At 41.7% G+C, this 25,231-nt stretch overlaps 2 protein-coding genes and 5 non-coding genes across 9 annotated transcripts; 1 reads left to right on the top strand and 6 right to left on the bottom strand.

Annotated features, from left to right (window-relative positions):
- The first annotated feature begins 2,140 nt into the window (after positions 1-2,140).
- RFC4 (replication factor C subunit 4) lies at positions 2,141-12,890 on the top strand. The gene is made up of 11 exons (XM_053459234.1): positions 2,141-2,231; positions 3,129-3,267; positions 4,087-4,165; positions 5,317-5,396; positions 6,344-6,463; positions 6,837-6,980; positions 9,667-9,787; positions 10,542-10,667; positions 11,577-11,657; positions 12,446-12,562; positions 12,714-12,890. The coding sequence occupies exons 2-11, from the start codon at positions 3,140-3,142 to the stop codon at positions 12,807-12,809; spliced, it is 1,092 nt and encodes a 363-aa protein (XP_053315209.1). The 5' UTR covers positions 2,141-2,231; positions 3,129-3,139; the 3' UTR covers positions 12,810-12,890.
- A 2,009-nt stretch (positions 12,891-14,899) lies between these two features.
- EIF4A2 (eukaryotic translation initiation factor 4A2) lies at positions 14,900-21,652 on the bottom strand. Of its 3 annotated transcripts, XR_008351045.1 has the most exons (12): positions 21,597-21,652; positions 20,442-20,487; positions 20,235-20,367; positions 19,897-20,036; positions 19,056-19,224; positions 18,389-18,498; positions 17,777-17,920; positions 17,377-17,514; positions 17,025-17,114; positions 16,649-16,728; positions 16,114-16,256; positions 15,489-15,626 (listed from the first exon to the last, which is right to left on the bottom strand). XR_008351045.1 is itself a non-coding variant. In XM_053459229.1 (11 exons), the coding sequence occupies exons 1-11, from the start codon at positions 21,623-21,625 to the stop codon at positions 15,482-15,484; spliced, it is 1,224 nt and encodes a 407-aa protein (XP_053315204.1). In that variant the 5' UTR covers positions 21,626-21,652; the 3' UTR covers positions 14,900-15,481. The 3 variants fall into 3 exon arrangements, 2 of the variants coding, with proteins under 2 accessions (XP_053315204.1, XP_053315206.1); XM_053459229.1 differs by lacking the exon at positions 16,114-16,256 and having other exon boundaries at positions 14,900-15,626; XM_053459231.1 differs by lacking the exon at positions 16,114-16,256 and having other exon boundaries at positions 14,900-15,626; positions 21,587-21,650.
- LOC128488280 (small nucleolar RNA SNORA63) lies at positions 16,328-16,457 on the bottom strand. Its single transcript, XR_008353704.1, has one exon. It is a non-coding gene; the product is annotated as a small nucleolar RNA SNORA63 (small nucleolar RNA).
- LOC128488281 (small nucleolar RNA SNORA63) lies at positions 17,203-17,328 on the bottom strand. Its single transcript, XR_008353705.1, has one exon. It is a non-coding gene; the product is annotated as a small nucleolar RNA SNORA63 (small nucleolar RNA).
- On the bottom strand, positions 18,047-18,224 carry LOC128488308 (small nucleolar RNA SNORA81). The gene has a single exon (XR_008353728.1). It is a non-coding gene; the product is annotated as a small nucleolar RNA SNORA81 (small nucleolar RNA).
- Positions 18,956-19,021, bottom strand: LOC128488312 (small nucleolar RNA SNORD2). Its single transcript, XR_008353732.1, has one exon. It is a non-coding gene; the product is annotated as a small nucleolar RNA SNORD2 (small nucleolar RNA).
- Positions 20,116-20,184, bottom strand: LOC128488311 (small nucleolar RNA SNORD2). Its single transcript, XR_008353731.1, has one exon. It is a non-coding gene; the product is annotated as a small nucleolar RNA SNORD2 (small nucleolar RNA).
- Positions 21,653-25,231: the final 3,579 nt, after the last annotated feature.

The following is a 25,231-nucleotide window of genomic DNA, read 5'->3' as shown; positions in this document are numbered from 1 at the left end:
AATATGGCAAGCCGGACCAGCTTGCCATATTAAATTAAGAAAAAAGTATTATAGTAGCGCCGGCCGCATCAGCACCCAGCGGCCGCTCAGATTAGATTTCGGGCAGCCTGGGGGGCAATTGCCCCTGGTCCCAGCCCACGGACCTTCCGGCCCACCGGGAAATTTCCCGGTATCCCGGTGGGCCAGTCCGGCCCTGGAAGCCGCCTTGCAATAGTAGCTAAGGGTGCCTCTCCCATACCCTTAACATAGATGGCCCAATTTGGAAAACTGAAATGTTGGTGGGATTGTCACCACACACATACTAACAGCATGCACACAATATTGCCATAGAATCACACTCACTATACCACCATCATGGCCCCCAACTGTACCGATTTGGTCGGGAGGAGGAAGGGGGAGGCGAGAACAGTACTCACCTCGGGCGCAGCTGCGAGGGGGTGCACAGCCGCCAGATCAGCAGCTGCAGTCTGCAGGACTAGTTGGGAGGTCACAATCTCCCTCTAGTTGGCTCAACATTAGGGAGCACGAGATCTGTTACTTCAGACCTCGCTTTACTGCTCTCCAATCACTTTGCGCCAGCAATTGATGCCGAGCGTGGTTATATGACATCATCAATAGCTGGCGCGTAGTGATGTGGCAGACCTCGCACTCCCACCACAGGATGGAGGAAGAGGTAAGAGATGGGGAGAAAGGGGTGTAAGGACAGTGTATGTGTATATGTGTGTTTATGGGCAGGTGTATGTGTATATGTGTGTGTATGGGCAGGTGTGTGTAAAGGCAGTGTGTATGTGTGTGTATGGACAGGTGTGTGTAAGAACAGTATATGTGTGTTTTATGGGCAGGTGTGTGTAAAGGGTAAGGGTCCTGGGAGGGAGGCTAACATTTGCCTTTTTTTTAATTAAAAAAAAAATCTCTGCTGCTGTGGATTACTTTTCCAATGATACTCAGCCAGCATTATGGTGGACACCTGGCTGGCTGAAAATAAAGGGAATTGTAGTTCACAGCTAGAATCTGCAACTTTACTGTTGACTGCACTTCACATGATGCTCAGCCAGCATCACGGGAGCAGTATGTCTGGCTGAGCCTCATGTGAACTGTAGTTAACAGCAGATGATGCAACAGGTGTTAGTTGTGAATTACAACTCCCATGATGCCTAGTCATGGTGGACACCTGGCTGGCTGAGCATCATGGGAATTTTAGTTCACAGCTAACATCTGCAGCTTTATCTACCGTTAACTGCACTTCCCATGATGCTTACCCAGCATCCTGCAAGTAGTATGCCTGGCTGAGCCTCATGAGAATTAAATTCAGTGTGTTGGTTATTTTTAATATGCAAGATTGTGCTGACAAAAACAAAGCATGTTTTAAGTGGCAAGCGCGACATTGTAAAGTGCAGTTCTTTATATCGGTGAGTTCCGCAAAAGCAATTTTTTGTCCCTCTTTCACATTTTTAAATGTAGGGAGGTATGGATTTGCCAGATATCCCTGTCTATACCACTGGGGGACACTCCAGTCATTATATGGCACGCATTCCCATTTTTTTTTTTTTTTAACAAGAAAGCTTTCTTGCCACTAATTTGCCAATTCATTGGACCATTGGTCAACCAGTTTTTCCAGATGTAAAGACTTAATCCGTTTCCAAACTTGTCTTAGATTCAGGATGCCCATACCACATCCCATGTATTTTTAATTGCTTCATTGTATTCGCCTATACCACTTTTTCTGTTCCCCTTACGAAGTACTTTTACTTGACCTTATCTGAATACACTGTCTGACCATTCTTTGCTTGACGATGTCATTCAAATATAACAACAAACTCCCTGTTGAATTAAAAAAAACCGCTGCCTCTAGTTCGCGCCCATTAAAGAATTTCATTAGTCCAAACCATGACGAATTATCCTCCTTCAGCCAGCTAAGGATTGTGGCTTACTGACAGCCTGTGCTTTACGTTTGGAGTCAGCAGCACCGAACGCTTAAGTAACCGCTCGACCAAAAAACTGTATCTTAAAACGTCTTTTACAACTATCCAGTGTATGTTATGTCACTCCTTTCCCCTACCAACATGGCGGTTGATTGCGAATCAAACTTCCGCCTCCGTCTCTATGGAGACGCTTGGTGACTTTTCTTCGAGCTTGGCGCGTAGGACAGTGCGCCGGAAGCAGTTCTGATGTACCGTTTTGGCGCGTTCGTTACTTCTATTGACAGACGATTGCTTGTCTGACTAACTGAGGTAAATATTAGGTTACGGTTTCATACTTTGTGTGGGGAAAGTATTGTGAAAATGCAGGGTCTGAGGGATCTCTGTAGTGGATATCAGAGTGGAGTCATAAATCACACATTAAAGAAATGAATTGAGAATCCCATGATGTAAGTTAATTTATACGTGTTACCAAAATGTGGTCATTTGCCTTGCAAGAATTATAGTAATCCTGATGGCTACAATGTAAATATAAGATGTAGGTATGGTATGTTAGAAATGGTGCTTGTCTGAACCTAAAACATTTTTTTAGTTTAGTGCTCATTTTCAGCTTAATGGCAATGTCTGCCTCATTTTCCCCCACAAGTCACGCTGATTTATGTATAGGTAGGTAAAAGGTACCTTAATGCATATACATGCGCTTTAATATATAAATTACTAGAAATGACTAACCTTCAGCCATTCAAACTTTTGCTTGTGACTTTGGGAAGCATCTTTCAGAGGTCATCCTAGCAGAAAATCCTACCGCTTCCCATTTCAATTTGCTGCAGAAGTGTGTATATGTGTGTATATATATATATATATATATATATATATATATATATATATTGCTGAACCAGTGAAAAGGGTTTCCCATAGTGTTCCTAAGCACATTGATGTAGGTACTGGCACTATGGCCTGTCTCGTCTGTCACATCATGAGCTATAGAAAATTCTCTTGCATCCTATTTCTGTGCTTTTTCTTTCCTCAGAATGAGGATATAAGCACATGAAAGTAATTAGTTATTGTAATGTCATACCAGCGTAATAAATAGAATCTTGATAAACCTAATGAATGAAGATATGTGACTTGGGAAGTGCTATATATGAAATTGTTTTGCACTGTGTATCTTGCTTTGTTGTTTATGATAAACATTGTTCATCTTTACAGGTATTTACATAATGCAGGCGTTTTTGAAAGGGGCAACGTCCATCAGCACAAAGCCCCAGAAAGATAAAGCTTCTGTATCTGGCGCCGGCAGCAGTTCTGATGGCAAGAAGCAGAAGGCTGTACCATGGGTGGAAAAATAGTAATGACCATAACATTATCTTATTGCAAGGCTTCGATACATGCCCTTCATTTTCTTTGCACGTTACAGAAAGGCTGTGCAATAGGCCTTCTCAAAGTGATAGTGTGTAACTTTTTTGGGTTGTTTAAAGTCACGCACTCTAGTTACCATATGCACTTTAATGATTATGATGGCTGTGTGGTCCTTTTTAGTATTTTTTAAGAGACTAGCTAAAGCCATATAACAAAGTAGATATGTCTATTATTTTTCATATGAAAGCATTTGGAATCTAATTGTGCTGTTGGGTGACAGCATTTTCAATACTATGAATTCAAACTAGGTGACATATTAACAATGTGGTAGCTATAAAAAGTTGAAACAAGTGTAAATTGTAAAAAATTGGGACATAAAAATGCACACTTACCTTAACCTTCATCTCCTCAAGAACTAACATACTGGTCAATAGGTGAGAAATTATTTAAGGGAGGCAATAATCTCCATTATAGGTTTATTGGAAAAAAAAAACTGTAAAAAGTAGGATTTGAGAAAGTGACTGGATACACAGATGAGTACAAAGAAGTATAAATAAAAGGTGTGCTGCAACTAAATTCAAAACAAATTACTGACACCTTTTTTCAAGACTTGAAAAAGACCTCATTGTGAGGTCGAAACGTCATTTCTGTCTTCCTCTAAAAATCTGCCTGAGCTGGAACCTATGAGTGCCTGGAGCCTTTATTTATTTTGATCTACTGGGGAGCTGGCCCTTCCTGGCACAGTTAAGCACCCGAGTTCCTTTTGGAGTGTGCAGATTCCTCATTCTGGTTACCTCTTTTCATACAGTCGCCCCAAATGTGTAGATGAAGTGGCTTACCAGGACGAAGTGGTAGCGGTATTGAAAAAATCACTGGAAGGAGCAGATGTGAGTAAACTGAATTAATAAACCAGCCCGAATTCCAGTTTGTTCCTTTTGCAAATGCATGGGATATTCCGCAGAATCCCCCATATGCATCTCCCCAGCCATGGTGTGTGTTTAAATAATGCATGTTGGTACTTCAATATGCATTCTTTAGTAAATATTATAGAGAAAGTCTAGATAAGTGTTATAAGGGCTTATTTGCATTTTTTTAAAAAAATGTTTCTGCTGGTGTCATGGTGTGCTATTTGATATATACACCATTAATAACACATTGGTTTCTGGCTTCTAATAATGACAACCTGGTTTTTAAATGCGCATATATTATCTTAAATGCCCAATTTATAGCCAAACGTATATTTTGAGAACTCATTCCAACTTAGTTAAGGTTACAATATAGACAATTAAGATTGATCAACCTGTGTTCCCCGTTCTTCACATTTCCCATATAAAAATGTGGATGCTACATATTCACTGCCCAGCTCCCCACGTTGGCTGCTTAATGAACCCCAGCTTCAGTTGCCAGTTTCCAAAAACTTTTAGGGATGTTTGAACAGCAGTATTGTAATTTTTGTCACCAACGGAATGTAGCAAGTTATTCTATATAGAAAGCTCAGATTACAATCAATTGCAGTGATAATTGATCAAATGGAGCCCATTTCTACAAAACGAAGAGAATCTCAGACACTGCTACTACATTTAAAGCATTGTCCCTTTCAATGATCTAGAATATAAGCTCTTTGAGCAGGCCCCTCCTCACTTGGTTATGTATGTAATCTACTTATGTTATATGCTAATCGATATGTCCTGTCTACCTTTTGTACAGCGCTGCAGTATCTGGTGACGCTATACAATAATAATCCCCCATTCCTCCCAGAATATTTGGGGAAGCTCCTGGAAACACTTGTGAACTTGTGTCTTAGTCATGTTGTATAATGTGTGCTCCCATGGCTTTTGAGTAACAAATCTGCTTATATTCATTCATTAAAATGTTAGTGTCCTATTCAGCTTGTGACTTGATGGAAAAGCACATTAAATGCTCATTTATTTCAGCAGTCATTATTTTTGTAGCATTTTAATTGTACTGGATATTTCATGTTCATTTTACAACTCTAAATGCATTTTACTTTGCATTTTTTTTCTTTTTGTCCTTTTAGCTCCCTAACCTACTCTTTTATGGGCCTCCTGGAACTGGGAAAACATCTACAATCCTGGCAGCCTCCAGAGAGCTCTTTGGGTGTGTGACAATAGAAAGCATGTAATAAAGCTCCATCGGTTGCTTAAGTGTTGCTGATCCTGCAGCATTCCACACATTTCATTGTTCAGTAATAATTAAAGGGATTTATAATTTTGCTCTGCAGTTTGCTGTGCTAGTTTTTGGCTTCTTGTTTCAGCAACTGAAATGCCCTCCTTAAATACCTTATCTTGGTATATTACTGTACTGCTTTTGTTTTCTTTTTTCTATTTTGTCAATTGTTTCCTATTTTATTCGGTATGAATTAAATGTCCAAAAAAATGCACACAATTAGATTTTTTTTTCAATATTACTTATTTCTTTCACAAATTAGGTGCCATTGATAAAAAAAAAAAATAGCCCTAATTTAAGTTCGACATCCTCATATTTTCTAAATGTTGTACTGGGGGAGGTGGTTATTTTTAATATAAATTGATAGTGGGAGGGACAGTATTTTTTTGTTTCCCTATTATAATTATTTTATGTTTAGACTTTTTTGACTGTAAATCTGTTTGAGGTCTTTAAAGACCTGAGGGTTCTGTGTTGGAACTGGATGGTGACATCCCTGGATTTTTTTTTGAAGAGGGAGAAACACTCTTTCTCCCTCTTTTCACTTTGATTCCCATTACTCAGAAGGGTCAAACATATGGCAAGTGTAAACACTGCTTACATAAATATTACTAAACGTAAATCCAGATTGACTGAACAGTAAGAGAATCGGGTGTCAGACACTTGTAATGCATATTAAGAACTTAGAATAATTAAGAACTTAATATGCATTCATGTTTGGAGGACCGCACAGGGCACTGGAGTGTCCCATTAACGTATGTTTCCATTTGTTCTTTTTTGGTGGGTGTCTAAGTCTGCCTATGGTTAGTACGGCATAGATATAACTGAGACTTTTATGTTTTCCTGATGTCCTACTGCAATAAACTTACCTTTATTTGTAGGCCTGAACTGTTTCGCCAGCGTGTTCTAGAACTGAATGCATCAGATGAAAGAGGAATACAAGTTGTTCGAGAAAAAGTGAAAAACTTTGCTCAGCTAACAGTGGCAGGGACCAGACACGAGTAAGCTGCTTATTTACTTTAGTATATTTTATTTTATATGGTTATGACTAGTATCAAAGGTTGTAATTTTACTCCTATGGCCATTTTTGGTGATCACTTGCTCTGAATATTTTTGACTTTCCATCAACAAAACTAAATGCTTAACTGAATTCCAAATGTTAGTAGTTGTAATCAATCTTTATTTGGGAGGAGATAATCTAGAAGTCTTTCCTGAGAGTGTTGTTATACTCTCCACGCCTTGATGTTTCATCAGAACCAGTTAGCTCCCTGGGAACAGCTATTACAAGCAATTCAGAAAGAGCATATGGAACTGGAACAATGAAGTGTTTGTATATGCTGCCGTTCATGGCGCTTTAATACTTTTTATTTGCAGTGGAAAGCCATGCCCCCCATTTAAAATTATAATACTGGATGAAGCGGACTCAATGACATCGGCTGCGCAAGCTGCTCTGAGACGCACAATGGAGAAAGAATCCAAAACCACTCGATTCTGTCTGATTTGCAATTATGTCAGTAGGTGAGAGATTTAGGTTTTAATCAATTAACATTTTCTATTTTGAACTTTGAATGGGTGATAAAATTCCACCTTGGATGCAGCAATCCGTAATGTCTGCTATATTTGGTGCTTCTGCACACTTCCATTCAAATATACCGTATTGGCTCGAATATAGGCCGCACTTTTTTCCCCCACTTTAAGTCTTTAAAGTGGGGGTGCGGCCTATATTCGGGGTCTAGCGCCCGACGCCCGGGACATGCAGTCCCGGGCGCCGGGCAAGCAGCGGGGTTAGGATACAGATCCCCCGCAGCGGTGCAGGGGACCTTCATCCTACTCCCCGATACGCTCAGACAGCCTCCCCTGCCAGCACTTCCCACGGAGGGGGGTGCCGGCACGGGAGGTTGTCTAAGCGCATCGTGCGGACCGTCCGCACGATGTGTTTTACCTCTGCCCACCCCCGACTTAGCGGAGCAGACTCCCGGGTGTCTTGCGGGGCCGGCGGGGGACATCTACGCAATACGCGTATACAACTTGTGCCCGGGAGTCTGCTCCGGTAAGTCGGGGGGGGGGGAGGGCAGAGGAGGACAGTGGCAGCATATCTGGGGGGGGGGAGGACAGTGGCAGCATATCTCGGGGGGGGGGGCAGAGGAGGACAGTGGCAGCATATCTCGGGGGGGGGCAGAGGAGGACAGTGGCAGCATATCTGGGGGGGGAGGACAGTGGCAGCATATCTCGGGGGGGGGGAGGAGGACAGTGGCAGCATATCTCGGGGGGGGGAGGAAGAGGACAGTGGCAGCATATGTCGGGGGGGGGAGGAAGAGGACAGTGGCAGCATATGTCGGGGGGGGAGGAAGAGGACAGTGGCAGCATATCTCGGGGGGGGGGGGAGGAGGACAGTGGCAGCATGTCTCGGGGGAGGGACAGAGTGGCAGCATGTTTTTTTGGTGCTTTTTTAAAGAAAAAAACTTTTTCTTTAAAAAAGCACCAAACTTTTAGGGTGCGGCCTATATCCGAGCCAATACGGTATTAGGAGTGAATTTAAAAGCATATGACCTTGGGAGAGGTATGGAATAAATGGCTGGAAGCTTCAGAGCCCAGTTGTATCTAAACCTGGAGCAGATATTAAATATACCAAAAGCATTTCTACACTAGATAGGCATACTATGTGTCTGTTAGTTAAATGTATGCCTTATTTATTTAAAGATACTGTGTAATAATACTTGTAAAATTGTATGGCTGTATGCTGTATTCTTCCATCCTGTAGTTACAGATATTCCCCTGTTTAATTTGTGTTAGCTGTATGTGTTGCTATGGAGTAAATAGCAACCCCCCCCCCAGCAACAATTAATTGCAAATATATGCAGAATTTTATTTACAGGTGCTGTTCCACATAGGAGGCCCCTTAAAACATCCCCAGATAAGTTCTTCCTGGTATCAGTCATTTTGGTTTTCTCCTTAATGCTCCCCATCTCCTAAAACTGTTATTGAGTGGGGTGTTTTGTGTGATAGATGTGCTGGGAGTGATGTGTGATGGGATTGAGGTGCTTTTAAACTACAAGACCATAAAAATAACGGCCTTCTGCGATGGGCAGGCTGAGCAGTGAAGACCGACAGCACTAAGAGGCTTCGCTGAAATGTTTTCAACAAGAAAATACAGCGAAATGGTATCTCCCTTTAAAAAAGGAATACACTTATTTAAGATGGAGACCACAGTACTATTGCATATACAAGTTGGGAAAGAACATCAATGTGGAACAGCACGTTTAGGAAGTGATCGGTGTTCATTGTACTTCATAATTGCATCCTTAAAATTGAAAGGAGTGCATTTTTACTGCATTTACTGTATGTGAGAAACATTAGACTTCTGTATTCCTCCCCTGGCAGCCTCTACTGAAACCAGGAAGCATTAGTATGCTATTGCTGTGTTTGTACTCGGTAGCATTTGCATTGATGTCAGTCACATGTATGCTCGCTTAAATATCAGTGTTCAGATAGCATTCATGTGATTGGCTGCTGCTACTCCCATTGATTTTAAATTGGAGCTCAGGTCCTATAGACTTGAAACATGCTGTGTTCCCTGCTTTCAGAAGAGGCTGCTGGGGAGGCGTTAAGAGACGGGACCTCTGGTAACTAAACAATCCCTGCGCTGATTAACATGCAGTAAAGTGCACTGGAACACATTAAAAATGCACTGTGTGCTTTTTAAATGAATCTGGCCTTGTCCTCGGCAGCAGCAGAGACTTGTGAGATGTTCTTGCCATTATGTACCTAGGCCCCCGGTCTTATCATTCCCCACCTGTGCCATTTAAAACCTTGCACCAATGTAATGCTTCGGGTTCGTCTGGCTAATGTCACCACTGGGTAGGAAGGGACCGAGCCTTTTGGAAAAGCACCCTGCGCATTAAGCTAGTTATTTAATAGTATTTATGTTTTCTATGGTGAAATTATTGATTGAGATGTGGCTTTTAATACTTGTGAATGAAGGTGCTTACGGTTCTAGTAGAGCTGAGAGTTTCTTTGGGAAACTGTCCCTGTTTGAGTAAGATTTAAGCAGGGATTCACTAAGTTCCTCTTTTCCATATCCTGGCAGCTGCCTCCTGACACCTGCTGACTCCTTAACTCTTTGTGCCATTTGCCTGGTGCAGACCCTGGGCATATATTTCATGCACTCATACACTTTATAAGAAATCCCCTCTCTTTGTTCCAGAATAATAGAACCTTTAACGTCCCGGTGTTCCAAATTTCGATTTAAACCGCTGGCTGATAAAATACAAACCCAGAGGATTCTGGGAATCTGCGAGAAGGAAAATGTGAAAATCTCAAATGAGGTATTTCTGCATTTTATTTTCTTCAAATACAAATGGGAGTCTGCAGTTATAATCTCATGTGTTCTGTCAGTGTTTAAACTGACATCTTTGTTCTATATATCAGCTACTTAGAACACATTTACATTTATTCTATGTTGAAGAGTCGATAACACAAAAAAGAATCAGTATGACATACTTTTTGTGAGTTTTAGATTGTAAAAATTATTCACTTACTGTGAAATCCTAAAATTTAGGAGCAATATTCTCTTCTAAGTGGCAGGATTTGCAAAGAAATTAAAATTCCAATTTCCTAGATTGGCAAAATCAGCTGAATGATTGATTCTTGGGTTCTGTTTTAAAATCCCGTCTGATGGGTTCATCTTGTATTTTTTTTGCTCCACACTCTATTTTTGTGTTGGAAGCAGCAGCAACTGATTGTAATAGTGTAATTGTTGGCTCATGGCTGCTTTAAGTTGTGGGAGTCTATTATTTATATAATTTGTAGACAGAAAACATTTTAGGATTAATGCTATGATGAAGATACACTTTTTTTAATTAAATGGGCTCTCGTGCTTTTGGACATGTATTTATTTGGTGTAGCCTCTGTAGAATTGAGTTATTTGTTCCTTGTCTGCACAGTGTGTATAATTAATACTACAACTTTTTTTTTGCATATGGTCTCTGCTCTCAAGTAGCTTTTGAGCAAAAAGATGCGGGGATAATTGGCATGTTCTGTCTGTCATACATTTATGTATTTATCTGTGCTCTCTTGCAGGCAGTGAATTGCTTGGTTGAGGTTTCAGAAGGAGACTTGCGGAAAGCTATCACATTTTTACAGAGTGCAACAAGACTTACTGCTGGGCAAGAGATAACACACCAAGTAGTTATAGAAATAGCTGGGGTATGCATAACATTCTGTTTTAGAAGGTTTTGGGAAGTGGCTGTGTTTTAAAGACTGTCTTGGGTTACTAAATATTAATCAAATGTTCATTCAGCTGTGTGCGGGCTGTGATGGCAGTGGTTTCTAGTCCTCTTATTTTACTTGTAATCACTGTTCCTGATAAAGGTAACCAAGCAGCTAAATATTCATCTCTGATTCACATGGGAAGAACCAGTCTGACAAATTCCCCTTATCAGAATTACCCTGCTGTTAACCTGGTGGCACATCACATGAGAGAGGGGGGCTTCTCCTTCCTAGGTAAGCAGGACTCAAAAAGCAAAAGGTACAAATAATCCTCTCCCCCAACAGGACCTCACACTTTAGCCAAGCACTATCGTTTAATGGAATTGGGTTCTAGGGATCTAGTGTTTGGAAGGAAAGTGGTGGCTTCTGCCTTTCCTTCTGCTGATTGAATGTACCCCCCCATGCTTTTTTACATCTCATGTGATGTGCCACCAGGTTTGGCAAAGGAAAATTAGGTTCTACCTTTTTTTTTTTTTTTTTTCACTTTTGCAGTATTTTGGCTTCCTGAGTTCCTTTTTTTAATCATTGACACTGTAATGGTAGGGGGTTATTTGTACTTTTTTGAGTCCTGCCTGCCTACCTAGTAAGGAGGAGTCCATCTCTCATGTGATGTGCCACCAGGTTAATGGCAGGGAAAGAAGAGTAATCTACACAGGTACAGAGGGCCTAAAACAAGGAAAAAGGCACTGGACCATATGAGGAACAGCTACACTCCCCAGTAGCACAGATCTGCATGTTAGGCATCTTACCATATAACCGTACCATTCCAAATAGGTATTGGGTATGTAAAGATCGCATTCTACACTACCCAGTCCTTATGCAGTTATTTGTGCCCTTATTTTGTAGGTAATACCAAAAGAAACTATTGATGAGATCCTAGTAACTTGCCAAAGTGGTTCATTTGAAAAACTGGAAAATGCGGTCAAGGTAAGAAAATAAATGCCGGGTTATATACACCGACCTATTTATGGGAACATGGGTCACAGGTGATCAATATAAAGCACCCGTAGGTCACAATTAAGATGCACTGTCAGAGTTTCTCATTCTTTGGGCTGTCTGTTAAATAACTGCTTAACAGACTACCTGATGGCTAAAAACATATTTGGGGTACTTGTTGGAACCTGTTTCTTGGGTTACTTGATAGGTGACAAAAGGTTGGCAAACTCTGCAGTATATGCCACTTAGATAGAAGTATGCAGCACTTGGCTATTGTTCTTAAAATTGGGAATACCAAGGGTGTTTAATCTCTGAATCACTGTTGGATTGTAGCTAGAGCTGGGCTGTGCCAGGACACAAACCTGACCCCAGTATGGCTTGCCAAGCCAGACATTGTTCTGTTTAGCTAGGTGGTCCTGGCTCACACTCCTGTCCAGCTCCTAATGTGCAAATGCCACTGCAGCTGCCAACCTATTTCCTTTACTTGTACTGCGTATTAACATACATAATCACCAGCATCATCTTGTCACACAGTATTCATGCCAACCCAAAGAAATTTTAGTATACGAAACCCACCTAGTTATCAGATAGCCCTTTTCCGCTTTTATAGATTCTGAAGTTCAGTTCCGTGAATAAATGGGAAAATCATCGATTTACTTAATTTGCAAACTGTTTTTATCCCTCTGTTCATCGGCAGAGTCTGCAATACCCCCTTGGCTAAGAACATGAAAATTGGTTTCTCTGTGATTTAAATCTGAATAATCCCTTTCTTCACACAGAGCATGATAAATAATGGTCATGCAGCTAACCAGCTTATAAATCAGCTTCATGATTCAATACTTGAACGCGAGGATTTCACTGATAAACAGAAGGCCATCATTGCAGAAAAACTTGCAGTAAGTAAAACTAAGTCATTTCTTGTAGTAACTGCTGAAAGTGTTTTGAAGTTGGAGAGCGCAATTACTGTTATCATAGCCTGTGCAAAAATTTGGATTTTTTTTTTTTTACCTTTTGATATTGCTAGTTTTGTTATTTTTGTATTTGCAGGACGTTGACAAATGTTTGGCAGATGGAGCAGATGAGTATCTTCAAATGCTTGGTCTGTTTGCAGTCGTTATGCAACAACTGACTCAAAATTGCTAATTTTCTTTCTTAAAATGTCAATATTTTGCAATAGAACTTTTGTATTAATGAATGTGTTTATAAAAGTGTTTACAAAAATAATTTGTGTGGATTACTTTAAGTTAATTTTAAGTTAATTAAATATGGCTCATTGGGGGGCACAGGGTGACTGAAAGCCTGTCTGGTCTGCTGGAACCAGACTCCCATGAACAAGCTGGCCATGGGGGCTCTACAATCAAAGGAAACGCTCGATGCGCCTGACCAGAAAATATGGCGCTGCCTGCCGACAATTGGAACATCGTCGCTGTGGGCACTTTGTCCTACCTTTTGATTTTACATTAAGTTTGTGGTGGGTAACACCCGATGGTTACAGAGCGCGAACTCGTTGGGGAACCCTGGTTTTATTATCAAGCTTTAGGACCAAGGTTACCCAGCCACGGCTACGGTACTCTGGCCAGCGACCGAGCAGACTATTCCCCGGGAAGTTTCCGATTCTGTCACTCAGCTCTCCCTTAGGATCTCCCTAAAATAGTGACTTTTGTCAGGTGGGTATTGCTGGCCACAAAACTGTATGGAGGCGTTGGGCTGTCTGGTGGTTGTTGGAATGAAGCCCCTCATCCTATCATGTTTGTGTGTATAAATATCTGGTCTGCCCTTGGTAAACAGAGCCCTGTTTTCACCTCAACACGTGTGGTCTAATGCTTGGGGTGGGCTGCCATTATACTTTGTCCTTTTTAGGGCAATAGTCACACGGTGTAGCTAAGCTTCAGCTAGCCACAGTGTCAATGCACTACAATGCTGGTTCTGCCTTGTGCTCATGTTGTGTGGGTCATGTTCGATACTATAGAACTCAGTTCCTCTGCTATATGGATTTTGAATGTGGATGCATGTTCCTGAATTTACTTTACCATCTGCATAATTTTGGCAGACATTGGTCCTCTGAATACAGCACAGTGCTGTAACTGTTAAGGAAGGCACTACTTGCGATCATGAAATCTGTATATGATCACCAGTGTTTAGTCATCATGTCTTGAAAATCGATAAGCCCCTTTAAAAGACATTACATGGCTGGCAGTGAAAAGCTTATGAAATAGACCTCAAACAGGAGGTCTGGCTACAAGATTAAGATCTAGATCCTTTGCAGTGCTGCAGGGAACCTGGATCCACCTTTCCAGCAGCAGTCAGTGCAATGCGCGCAGACAACCTCTGATGCCAACGCTTCTATGATGGAGCACTGGTGTCAATCTTCCTGGGGCTCATTCATAGTAGCCCCGGCAGAAGGGCCAGCAGCACAGGTTGTCCACATGCATCATGCAGACCTTTGCCAGCTGCCACCAATAAAACCCCAAGGAATCTGAAGCATAAGGGACAAGTCTAGGGAAGCACAGGTAAGTAAGGGGAAGGAAAGAGTGGCATATTGGGGTGGGTGTTAAGGGCTTTCTCGAGGCAGAGTGGCATATAGGGAGTATAAGGCATATCTGGGGGTAGATGTGCATAAGTGGGGCAGGTTGGCAAATAAGTTTCATATGAAATAACTTACATGTGAATGTTTACGAGTAACACTTACATGGTAGCGGTATATTCAGGCTCTTTTCACCTAAATATTCATTTGGGGGGGTCTATTCAACTAGAAGTCATAACTGGCTGTTTTTTTCTAAGCGAAGGGTAGAATGAGAGAGTGGTTATACTGCCTCCACAAAGACCAGAGTCCACAGGACCCTCTACCCAATGTCACAGTAAAGCAAATATGTTTTAAGGGCAATAGGAGAAATACCCATCTCATACAGGTCCACAAACTGCTGGTGGCAGACAAATGGTAGGCCATTCACAGCCCATTACATACATTCTACCGCTAGCATTGCTTCTTGAATGTGCCATGCTGTTCTACTTGCCCCTGCTCACATGCACTATATGTATTACCAGTCAGAGCTGGTGTTTAAGGCTAACCAGGGAACATATTACTGCCATCTGGCTACTTTAGACAAAGGGGTCACAAAAAACCATATAAACAGTGGCATGATATAAGCTTCAAAATTGAGGATCTGTATCAGTTTCCCAATTTACAAATCTGCTTTGTGTTAAGTGCCGTAAGGAATACAAAAGAGTAACAATGCTTGACATCTGAATAATTTATTAAACATTTAAACTTCAATAAGACATGTGCAACCTTACAATTAAGCCAATACAACAGATTGTTGGGGTTTCAGGGCCTAGTGCAAACTCACTCATCACTTTATTGATTATATAATTAAAATTATGCTATATACCATTAGTGAATTCTACATCTGAAATATACAATAAAGGTGTATATGCAACTTTAACATAATTTGCTGATTTTATACAGCACTTATACCTTTTAGTCCATAAGTAAATTATTAAATGATACAGAACATCTAACACAACCACTGAAGTGGAACTAGAAAATAAATTCCTAATAAAAAGAAAATGTAAAGACCCCATCACTTTACAACCCACCCCAACAGTCTAAACTCTGGAAAGAGGATGAAGCCCACAGCCTTCCTCCCAAAGCAGGCAACTACAGTCTCTTCGCGTCTCAAAAATCTGTATTTCTGATCCGTTATGAGCATAGAGACAAGACTCAAATATATTTCCAAAGCAGCACAATGCACGTCGCAATTCGCCTCGTCAGCAACAGCAAGTACTGCATCCAAGCGATCAATCTCATCCAGGGCTCAAATAAGATCTGCCACATTCATTGGCATCTCCTCCACTGTAGTATTGTAGAAAGTCTCAATGTCACGAAGAATCCTCTTGTCTTCCTCTGTAACAAAATTAATGGCAACACCTTTCCTACCAAAACGACCTCCACGACCAATTCTGCAGAGGGGACAGAATGGTAGTTTGCACTGTTAATAAGACTCCCATTGCTTTATTTATTCTATTTACAGCAGCAGAATTGTAGCAGTTTAAGACTGGTGGTAAATTGTATTTGACATCTACATGTCTGGTAGGACAATTAAAGGACAGTTTTCATGCATTTCTATACAAGCAAGGCCTCATTTTCAATCTAACAGGATATTTGCTGTAAACAGTTTAGGGTTTCTGCATATTTGTAGGAGAAAAGATAGTCTAGTTGTACAGAAGTGCTGCTTGATGAAAACTGGCAATTTCAACAGCACTGGTAGAATGTAAGTGGCCACATGACAATAGTTTACAGTAATATTTAAAGTTTCTCATATGAACAGTATTAATGTAGCAGCTTTATCACTACTGTAATTCCTACTAAAGACGCATATGCCAAGGCATTAATACCCAAAACTACAAAATCCATGTGTGAAGATTGCATTATATGCAAATACATTACCTTCAGCAAATTAGTCCATGATCCACTGGCCGCCATCTCACCACGACCAGAAGTGTGTATTCTCTGATCAAGAGACACACACCACTCACTTCCACGGGCTCATTCTCAGCAGTGTCCGGGAGCAGCTGTATCCTGCTCCTTAACTATTTAAACATAAAAGTCTAATAAAGGTTTTTGCCTTACAGTTAAAATTACCATTTCCATGGCACAGGGGATGTTTGAGACCAAGCGTCCCTGCCTACCGGGGTAAGATTCAGGGCAGGCAGGGATAGTAGGAAGCAATTTAATTTTTGCAGGGGGAACGACAACACAGCACAACAGCTATATTGTAACTTATCCTGCATGTTTGTGAAAACAATCCTTCCTTTAGAGAAATTTAGAATATAAGAATTCTTTGGGGAGGTATTTAATGCTTTGGCATTGGATACTTTAATATCATGCATAGGTCTAGTTGACAGAGTGATGTAAGAAGCAGAAGATTATAGATCAAGAGCACAAAACACATACAGCTACTATAAAAACGGTATTTTCTAACCTGTGAATGTAGTTCTCACGATTTGTAGGCAGATCGTAGTTTATAACCAAAGAAACTTGCTGGACATCAATACCCCGAGCCTATAATTAAAGGGAAAAGTTAAGGCACCGACAACTTGAATTATGGGTTTATGTGCAAATATATTCCAACCAGATATGTACTCTGGCAACAGCTCACCATACCAAATTATATTACCAAATATACATGCAAAACAAGCTTGTCAGCCACAATATAGTGGTGAACTACAACGGTGTAGTCCACTGTGGAATGTGGTTCTTGCTTTACCAAAGGACTTAACTGTTCGGTATGTGGAACCTTCACAGAAAGTAACAGTCTTTGGATATGGGTGGACAGTTTAACACACGGGGCAACTTACCAGCAAGTCTGTTGTAATCAACACACGGCTAGATCCAGATCTAAATTCTCTCATAATGACATCTCGTTCCTTCTGGTCCATGTCACCATGCTGTTGAGATATTTGCCATTTTGCATTTTTAGTATAATGTTAACTAGACCAAAAAACTGCTGTGATGATTAAAAACACTATGCTCTATATGTCTGAGACCAAGCGTCCCTGCCAGCTGTAAAAGCAGCAGTCAAGGATAGAAGGAAACAAGTTCATTTTAGCAGGGGGAACGACAACATAGCACTGTTATGCTAAATTGTAACTTATCCTGCTTTTTAAATAGCCCGTTATAAAAGGCATTTAAGCATAAAAAAAATCTTACCAGAGCAGAGACCGTGAAGTCCCGTGCATGCATTTTTTCAGTCAACCAGTCAACTTTTCTTCTGGTATTCAGAAAAATAACAGCTTGCGTAATGGTCAGAGTTTCATACAGGTCACAGAGAGTATCCAGCTTCCATTCCTAGTGAAACAGAACACATAAGTAGGTTGTGGTGAAAGTTACTTCATTTGCCTCTGTACAATACTATAGCAAGCCAGACTCCTAGTTTTATACAACATGAGAACAAAGTAATTTATTCATGCTTTATAGCAGCCCTGAGTGCTTGGCTCCTTTTAAGTTTGTTGCCCAAATAACAGTTTAATAGACAGCAACTCCCTTAAAGCATATTACAGGTGCAGGCACCAACATACTGTGCGACAAAAAGTTGTAGACATTGACTCACCTCCCGTTCAACATTAATGTAGAATTGTTTGATACCCTCAAGTGTCAGCTCTTCTTTTTTCACAAGGATACGAATTGGATCCCTCATGAATTTTTTGGTCACTTCCAACACATCAGTTGGCATAGTAGCCGACAACAGGACAACCTATGGAAAGAGTTGAACAGGTCAGTTAAGAGCACAATGTTTTCATAACACATCTTGATCACATGCATCTCCACTAAAACATCTTCACACAAGGCTACACAACTCCTGCCCTGTTTGCAACCCTTGAGTTGTTGCACCAAATCTTTCAGACAGAGGGTACTGGACATTAAGAAAGAGGTCCACCCATGTCCAAAATCGATAAGAGTGCATGTATTCTACTTCCTGTGTGTACCCTGTTAGCATTATTACAGAACCCAGACATCCAGGAACAGTAATTTTAGCAGAGTTCTTAAAACAAGAAGATTTTTTTTTTTAACATGCTAGTAATTAAAGCAGTTTTCAGAAATGGCACCGCTGCTAAATTAACTTAGTGGAATTTGTACAGAATACATTTCATATGCTCAGATGTTCCAAATACAAGGCTTAATTACTAGTTTAGTATACTTTTTAAGTTTAACCACCATTTACCTGAATGTTTGTGCTCAACTTCTGGAAAATCTCATATATTTGGTCCTTAAACCCACGACTCAGCATTTCATCTGCTTCATCCAATACAAACATCTTGATCCACTTGGGAGCTAAAAATATATATAAAAAACCCTTTCAAATATCAGCTTTCCTATAATTTGTTGGAAAAGCTATAATTCTAAAAAGCTTCTGATGTTTAAGGTACCAGTTTCCAATAAATCAGTGGGTCACAGAAATAAGCAAGTGTTCCTTTAAAGAAATGTTAAAGGAAATTTGCCTTTTACACACTACAGCATTAAACAGATCCTTAAGTGCTCATAAGCCAACCCAGCATTTAGAATGCACCAATCATGGGTGTTGCAGAGAAAAGGCACCACTAACTGGACCCAGTCACCACCGTTGGACAACTTTCTTTATAAATTACAGCCTTTACACAGCAATATTAAGATTAGGCTGCAAATGAACTCAAAATGGCACAGTGATGCCTCAGAACTGTTTCTGTGCAGATAGCATGCTACATTGCCCTCTAGCTTTAGGGAGCAAGCCCCTTACAAGGAAAGAGCTTTTGAGCGATCAGTTAATAAAAGATCATCAGGTTTCAGTCCCGAAAGATGGTAAACCATCACTTCGCTCATTAAAACAGTAACTGTTTAACACCAACACTTACATAAGTATCGCCGGTTTAACATGTCAAATACACGTCCAGGAGTTCCAACAACAATGTGAGGAGCCTCAGCTTGCAGTTTCTGCATCTCATTACGAACATTTGTGCCGCCAATACAAGCATGGCAAGTAGCACCCATATAGTCGCCCAAGGCCAATATCACCTTTTGGATCTAGGAACGAAAAAAAAACCAGATGCATGTAAACCAGATCAACACATACAACCCTCACTATCAACTCAAAGCAGCCACAGCCTGACCCATCATTACTGGCAAAACTATTGATGTGAAGCCTTTTTTATGCAAGTAGCTTAAAAAAAAAACTGGCATGACATTCCTCATTTAGAAGACTTCTATAATGGAGCTGAAGCTACTACTGACTGGCAATTGAAAGTTTAGTAACAGGTCCCTGCACTGCAGCTGCTATGGCTTTACTCTTGCATTTAGGCACTCAAATTGCATCTGTTAAAGAGTGGCTTTCTGGTATATGCAGCTTGATACATCGATATGTTTTTGTACAGTAATGCAACATGCTTTACAAATGCAAGCCAATGTGTAATTAAGTATGCCAACACTGAATCGTTTTATGGAAATGAGCAATCCCACATAAGCATTAAAGAAACACCGACATGCATTAATAGCTCACATTTCCTGAACGATGTACGCTGCAGATTTCAGGTCACACAACTGAGAATAGTCAACACTACATATCTACCAATTCATTCAGAATAGAATTGAAACTTCCTTAAACCAGTCCATATTTTGTTCTGTCTTTTACAGGGGCCTTACAGTTGTGAGATCGGAAACATGTGCAGCACACATGAACGTTAGCTGCCCTATTAATACCTGTTGAGCCAGTTCTCTTGTGGGAGCCAATACTAGAGCTTGGGTCTCCTTGAGATCAATCTCCAGCTGCTGCAGGATGGAAATAGCAAATGTGGCAGTCTTGCCAGTACCTGACTGAGCTTGGGCAATCACATCATACCCTAAAAAAAGTAGGATACATGTTCAATGTTCCCACATTTTACCTGGTGATTAAACTAGGTCAAAGGCATTGTTCTTAACATGTGATCAGTAAATTAGGTTCTCTCCATTTCAGGTCAGTCCCGAAAGATGGTAACCATCATTTCACATTCTTTACAAGATACCCTAGGTTGGGACGTGTACAGATTACACACACACACCTTTAATGCATGGTATTATTGCTCTCTGCTGGATAGCCGACGGTTTTTCAAAGCCATATGCATAGATGCCTCTCAGAAGAGATTCTTTCAGGTTCATGTCATCGAAATTGTCAACAATTTCATTCCAGTTACTCTGTAAAAAGAGAAGCATTTAGACATCTTGCAGATATTATGTAGATATTATATCCAACTATTAATTCTACTAACCTCAATAACACCATCGGGGTCCATTCCTTCTGGGCCACCATGGTCTCTATTAACAGAAGCAGGTTTAAAACATCAAATCGTATGTATATGAACATCAGCCATTAGTACAAGACTTTCAGCATGAGAATTTGTTTAAACTGCCAGTTAGCATCTAGATTGGGACCCATATACAAACCCTTAAACTGACAGTACAGGCCCAATCACCGTTTGGAATATAGTAGCTACATGGCCCATAACAGTTGACAGCCATTTCTAATGCCCTGAAACGTTAGCTGTAAACTCTAGATGTTAAAGTTTTACCCCAACTTAAACTGCACCCACTTACAGCTATCATGTCTTAGTTATAAATCTTGAAGACAAAAAAAGCAGACCCTAAGAAACTGCTATAAGGGTCAGTTCTCAAGTCGGTCTAGAGGCCCACGAGGTGATTTAAGTAGACTTAAACAGGACATATGGTTATAGAAACTGCTAGGAAGGACCATCAAGCATTTAATGAACTCTTCGGCCCAAGCTACACCACGTTGGTCCACCGATGCTTCCCTCAGCTAGCAGCCCGCTACGTGCTGCCCGCATGGCAAGGCCCGTGTGCGTCACATGACAGTCCGGTAAACAAGCCTCGCCATACCACCGCGATGAGGTCAGCGCGGCGCAGCCACCGAGCGCAGCCCAGGCACGTTATCAGCTGGGGCCCGCATACTCAGCCAGTTCCCAGGTTCACACATTCCCTTGCTGTCGCCATATTCTGAGAGCGCCATTTTGTTCAAACCCACCCTGCTGATATATGCTCCAAACCACGTCCAGCGCCATAAAATTCCTCTACACACGCGCTGCGCCGGCCGTATAAGGAGGCGTTGTCTAGTTAATACTCCCCCTATTGCAGCCCTCCAGAAGCTGCACAGAGTTTGTGCTAAAGCGAAAGCTATCGGCGGAAACCGTATTAAGTATTTGACGTTACGGAAAATTTAGATATTGCGTGACAGCACACAACACCGTGAGCAGGCATTTTATAAACCTAGTCAGACATTCGTACCACAGAATGCAGGTCGCACACTGATATTTAATTTAAATACTTTCAAAAGCATCTGTGCAAACTAAACCTACCATAAAGCTCACGTTACTATCCCCAAAACACCTAGCAAATAAACCCGCTATTACCTGCTATAATCGGCGGAGCTACCGGACATCTTCTGCACCAACTTCGAAGCGCAACTGAAAAGATCTAGCAGCGGCGGCGCGCGCCATATATAACACCGGGACTATTTTTTTTCAGCCGCGCATGAACATCTAAACGCATATTAAGCCTCTCCTTCCTGTTTCGGACACATATTACGGTTGGGACGATATATAGCTAAATTTTAAATAAGAAAAAACCTGTGCTGTTAATACATCGGTATCAAAGTTACTTGTTGCTATTAAGAGTGGTGGATATGAACTATTTTCTCTCAATTTCTCATCCTTTTCTCACCCGCGGAATGATATTGCAGCAAACGGTGACAGGTTGTAGGTCCCTCGACGCACAGGGTTTCCTACGCAGGCCCCTGGCTGTGGGGGTCTGGGAAGCTACGCCTCCCTTGTGATCGGTCCGGACTCGTTATAACAAAAATAAAAAGTAACCGCTGAGGAAATCGGGTTGTATGAATAGGCTGTGTTCGGTAAAATTAGCTAAGTGGCAAGGCGTGTATTATGGCGCTGCGCATACGGTGTTGGTTGGTTTTGCCACGCTGGTTATATTTAGCATGCTCTGTTGGTTTTAGGAATAGAGAGAGTCATGGTAGGCGCGCGGAAAGCCGGCATCTGAAAGTACATGAATCAGAATATTCGACCGGATCCGCATTATGACTTTGTACCTCACTCGCATTGCGTAATCTGCAATAGTTACATATTTAGATTCCTTGTAAAAATGTATTTGGGGGGGGTGTTGAAAAGCATTCAACGACAGTTCTAAGCCTCTCACTTCACTCTCCGTTGTGAAGGGCCAACGCTGGCAAGTTACTAACAAAGGCGGAGCGGGCCCTGTACAACGTATAGTTCAGTCTGTAAGGAGACTTTCTGAGTTAACTTTACAATATACCGCTTTTCCCCAAGCGGGCATGATTTATGTTACTGCAATATAGCAACACGCTTCATGTTAATATTTGGTGCATGAAGCATATTGACTATTACTATGTTTCTGCTTTGTATTTATGTATTTGCATTATTCTTTATTTCTCTCCTACCCCTCACACACACAATTTGTGAACTTCACGCAACTCCCCCAGCCCTTTTGTCATGCAGGAGTTGTGTTCGCCTAATATACTTGCTGCCAGTCAGCTGCTGCAGTAGCTTCGTAAATGCTACAGGCTTGGAGGATCGATTGAGAGACTGATCAGCAGCCTCAAAAACTCTCTCTCTATATATATATGTATTATTTATAGCTGCAGCATGGAACAGACAGCCTACTTATGGCCGCATGCTAGCAAAAGTATAAAAAAAACTGTGCCAACAGGTTACCTGCTGATCTACAGTTCGATCACCTGACTGGCATACTGGAAGAACTGTTATGATCCCTGCTGCCAGCCCCTCCCAGGAAATTAAACAAATCAGTCACAAATAACAATAAGAAAAAATACCCTACATCCACATTTTAACATTTTGTTAAGAATAGTTTGATGACTCTGTGGATGATAATGTCCATTGCCCTCAGCCAAGCTGATGGGACGGGTGATGGAAGTTTTGGCCCACAAAAGCAGGCGCACAAGAAAAGCAAAATGCTGGCATACTTGTGTGACATGTATAGATTTTTTTAAATCTACATGGGGACTATGTGGCATGTATTTATGTATTTTGTAATCTGAGACTGTAGCTGAATACAGTTTGGAGGGTTTCTCTACGGTTACATGTAATCTGCACAAACTGTCCTTGATGGGATGTCGATCGACTCACGCAGCGTGTGGAATGGAACAACCGCATTCTGATGGATCAACTGGCTCACTCGCACAAGTCCCCTCTCCAGCCACCACTGGAAAATCTTCGGCTCTAGCCCCGCTGGAAACGCCGGGTTAAAGAACACGGGAGTCATGGGAGAGACATCACCTGTAAGGTTCAGGGTATAGCGACAGGACTTCCCCTCCGAGAGGGACCAGGACTCCAATTGAGCAATTCTTGCTGCCAAATAATAAAGGTACAGATTCGGAGCAGCGAGGCCCCCTTTGCCTTTGGGTAAATATAACGTGTGCCTATTGATCCTGGCTCTTTTAGAATTCCAGAGAAAACGAAACAGAAATGACTGAAATGCGTCTAAATCAGGTCGGCGAATCGGGGTAGGCAAAGCTCTGAACAAATAAAGAAGTTTAGGCAAAATGTTCATCTTGAGTGCATGGATGCGCCCAAGCCATGAGATGGAGTAGTTGGACCAGCTCGTGATTTCTGAGCGAAGCGTGGACAATAGCGGAGCATAATTAGCTTGGTACATCGTTTTGTGTGATTTAGTAATATGTATACCCAGGTAAGTGAGAGACGTAGACTTCCAGGTAAACTTAAAAGCAGCGGAAAGTGAATTGACCACCGATGTTCCCAGGGTGATGTTCAGGGCCTCACATTTAGAGTCATTAATTTTATATCCCGAGATATTAGAGAAAGCCTGGAGAGTGGAATACAAGTTGGGGAGAGATATGAGAGGATCCGACACGGTAAGTAAGATATCGTCCGCGAACAGACTGAGTTTATATTGGCGTCCAAGGATCTCCACTCCCCGCACATCTGGATTAGACCGTATAGCGATCGCCAGCGGTTCCAGGCATAAGGCGAACAGAAGAGGTGAGAGCGGGCATCCCTGCCTGGTGCCGTTGAATACTTGGAAGGGCAAGGATTCATGACCCATAAGAGCAATTGTCGCCTTTGGAGACTCATATAATGCACGAACGCCCCTGAGGAAACGACCGTCGAAGCCAAACGACTGCAGGACCTCCCACATATAGTGCCAGTCTATGCGCCTTTTCGGCGTCCAACGCGAGAAGCATTAGCGGTTGATCCGTAGAAATCGCAATGTCAATCAGATCTAATGTTCGCCTGATGTTGTCTGGGGCTTCCTGGTGGGGTATGAATCCCACCTGGTCCGGATGAATTAATGCCGAAACTGTCCTAAAAAACATGGAAAGGTTAATGAAAATTAACATTACAGCTCCCTTTGTCGGAGATTGCTGATCAAATGGTTTCGTGATAATCATACCTGGGAACTCTCAGGGTTTGACCCGGGGGTTGCCGGGTAAAGCACCGGTTCTCCGTTTCGCGGGGTCTTGGCACTCCCCGCCCATTTTCCCTTTAAATGGGGGTGTTTCCCACTGGCATCAGGCAGCCAACAGTTTTGAGAATGACACAAGTATTGGTGTTTACAAAGTTTGCCGCTTCAGTGTTCTTAGATATTTTTGTCTGGGGAGTTTCCTGGCCGGGGACGCAACATTTAAATGTTTTGTTGCCCGAGCTACTTAGTGTTGGTACCATTCTTTATTCACAGCTGTGTTCTTAGGCAACATTGTGAGCGAGCCCACTCCCTTGACTGGTCTCAGGATGCTTTACTGTTGGCATCACACAGGACCTCGTCTTCTCCAGATAAGCGTTTTATTCCTGATGCCCCAAACAATCCGAAAGGGGCTTCATTAGAGTAAATGACTTTTCCCCTGTCCTCAGCAGTCCAATCTTTTGCAGAATATTAGTCTGTCCCTTCTTGACACCAGCCCATCCTTAAAAAGTCTTTGCCTCACTGTGTGTGCACATGCACTCACACCTGCTTGTTGCCATTCCAGAGCAAGCTC

This window comes from Spea bombifrons, chromosome 3 (genome assembly GCF_027358695.1).
Source record: "Spea bombifrons isolate aSpeBom1 chromosome 3, aSpeBom1.2.pri, whole genome shotgun sequence".
NCBI classification, from domain to species: domain Eukaryota; kingdom Metazoa; phylum Chordata; class Amphibia; order Anura; family Pelobatidae; genus Spea; species Spea bombifrons.
This window is presented reverse-complemented; position numbering and strand designations above follow the sequence as displayed.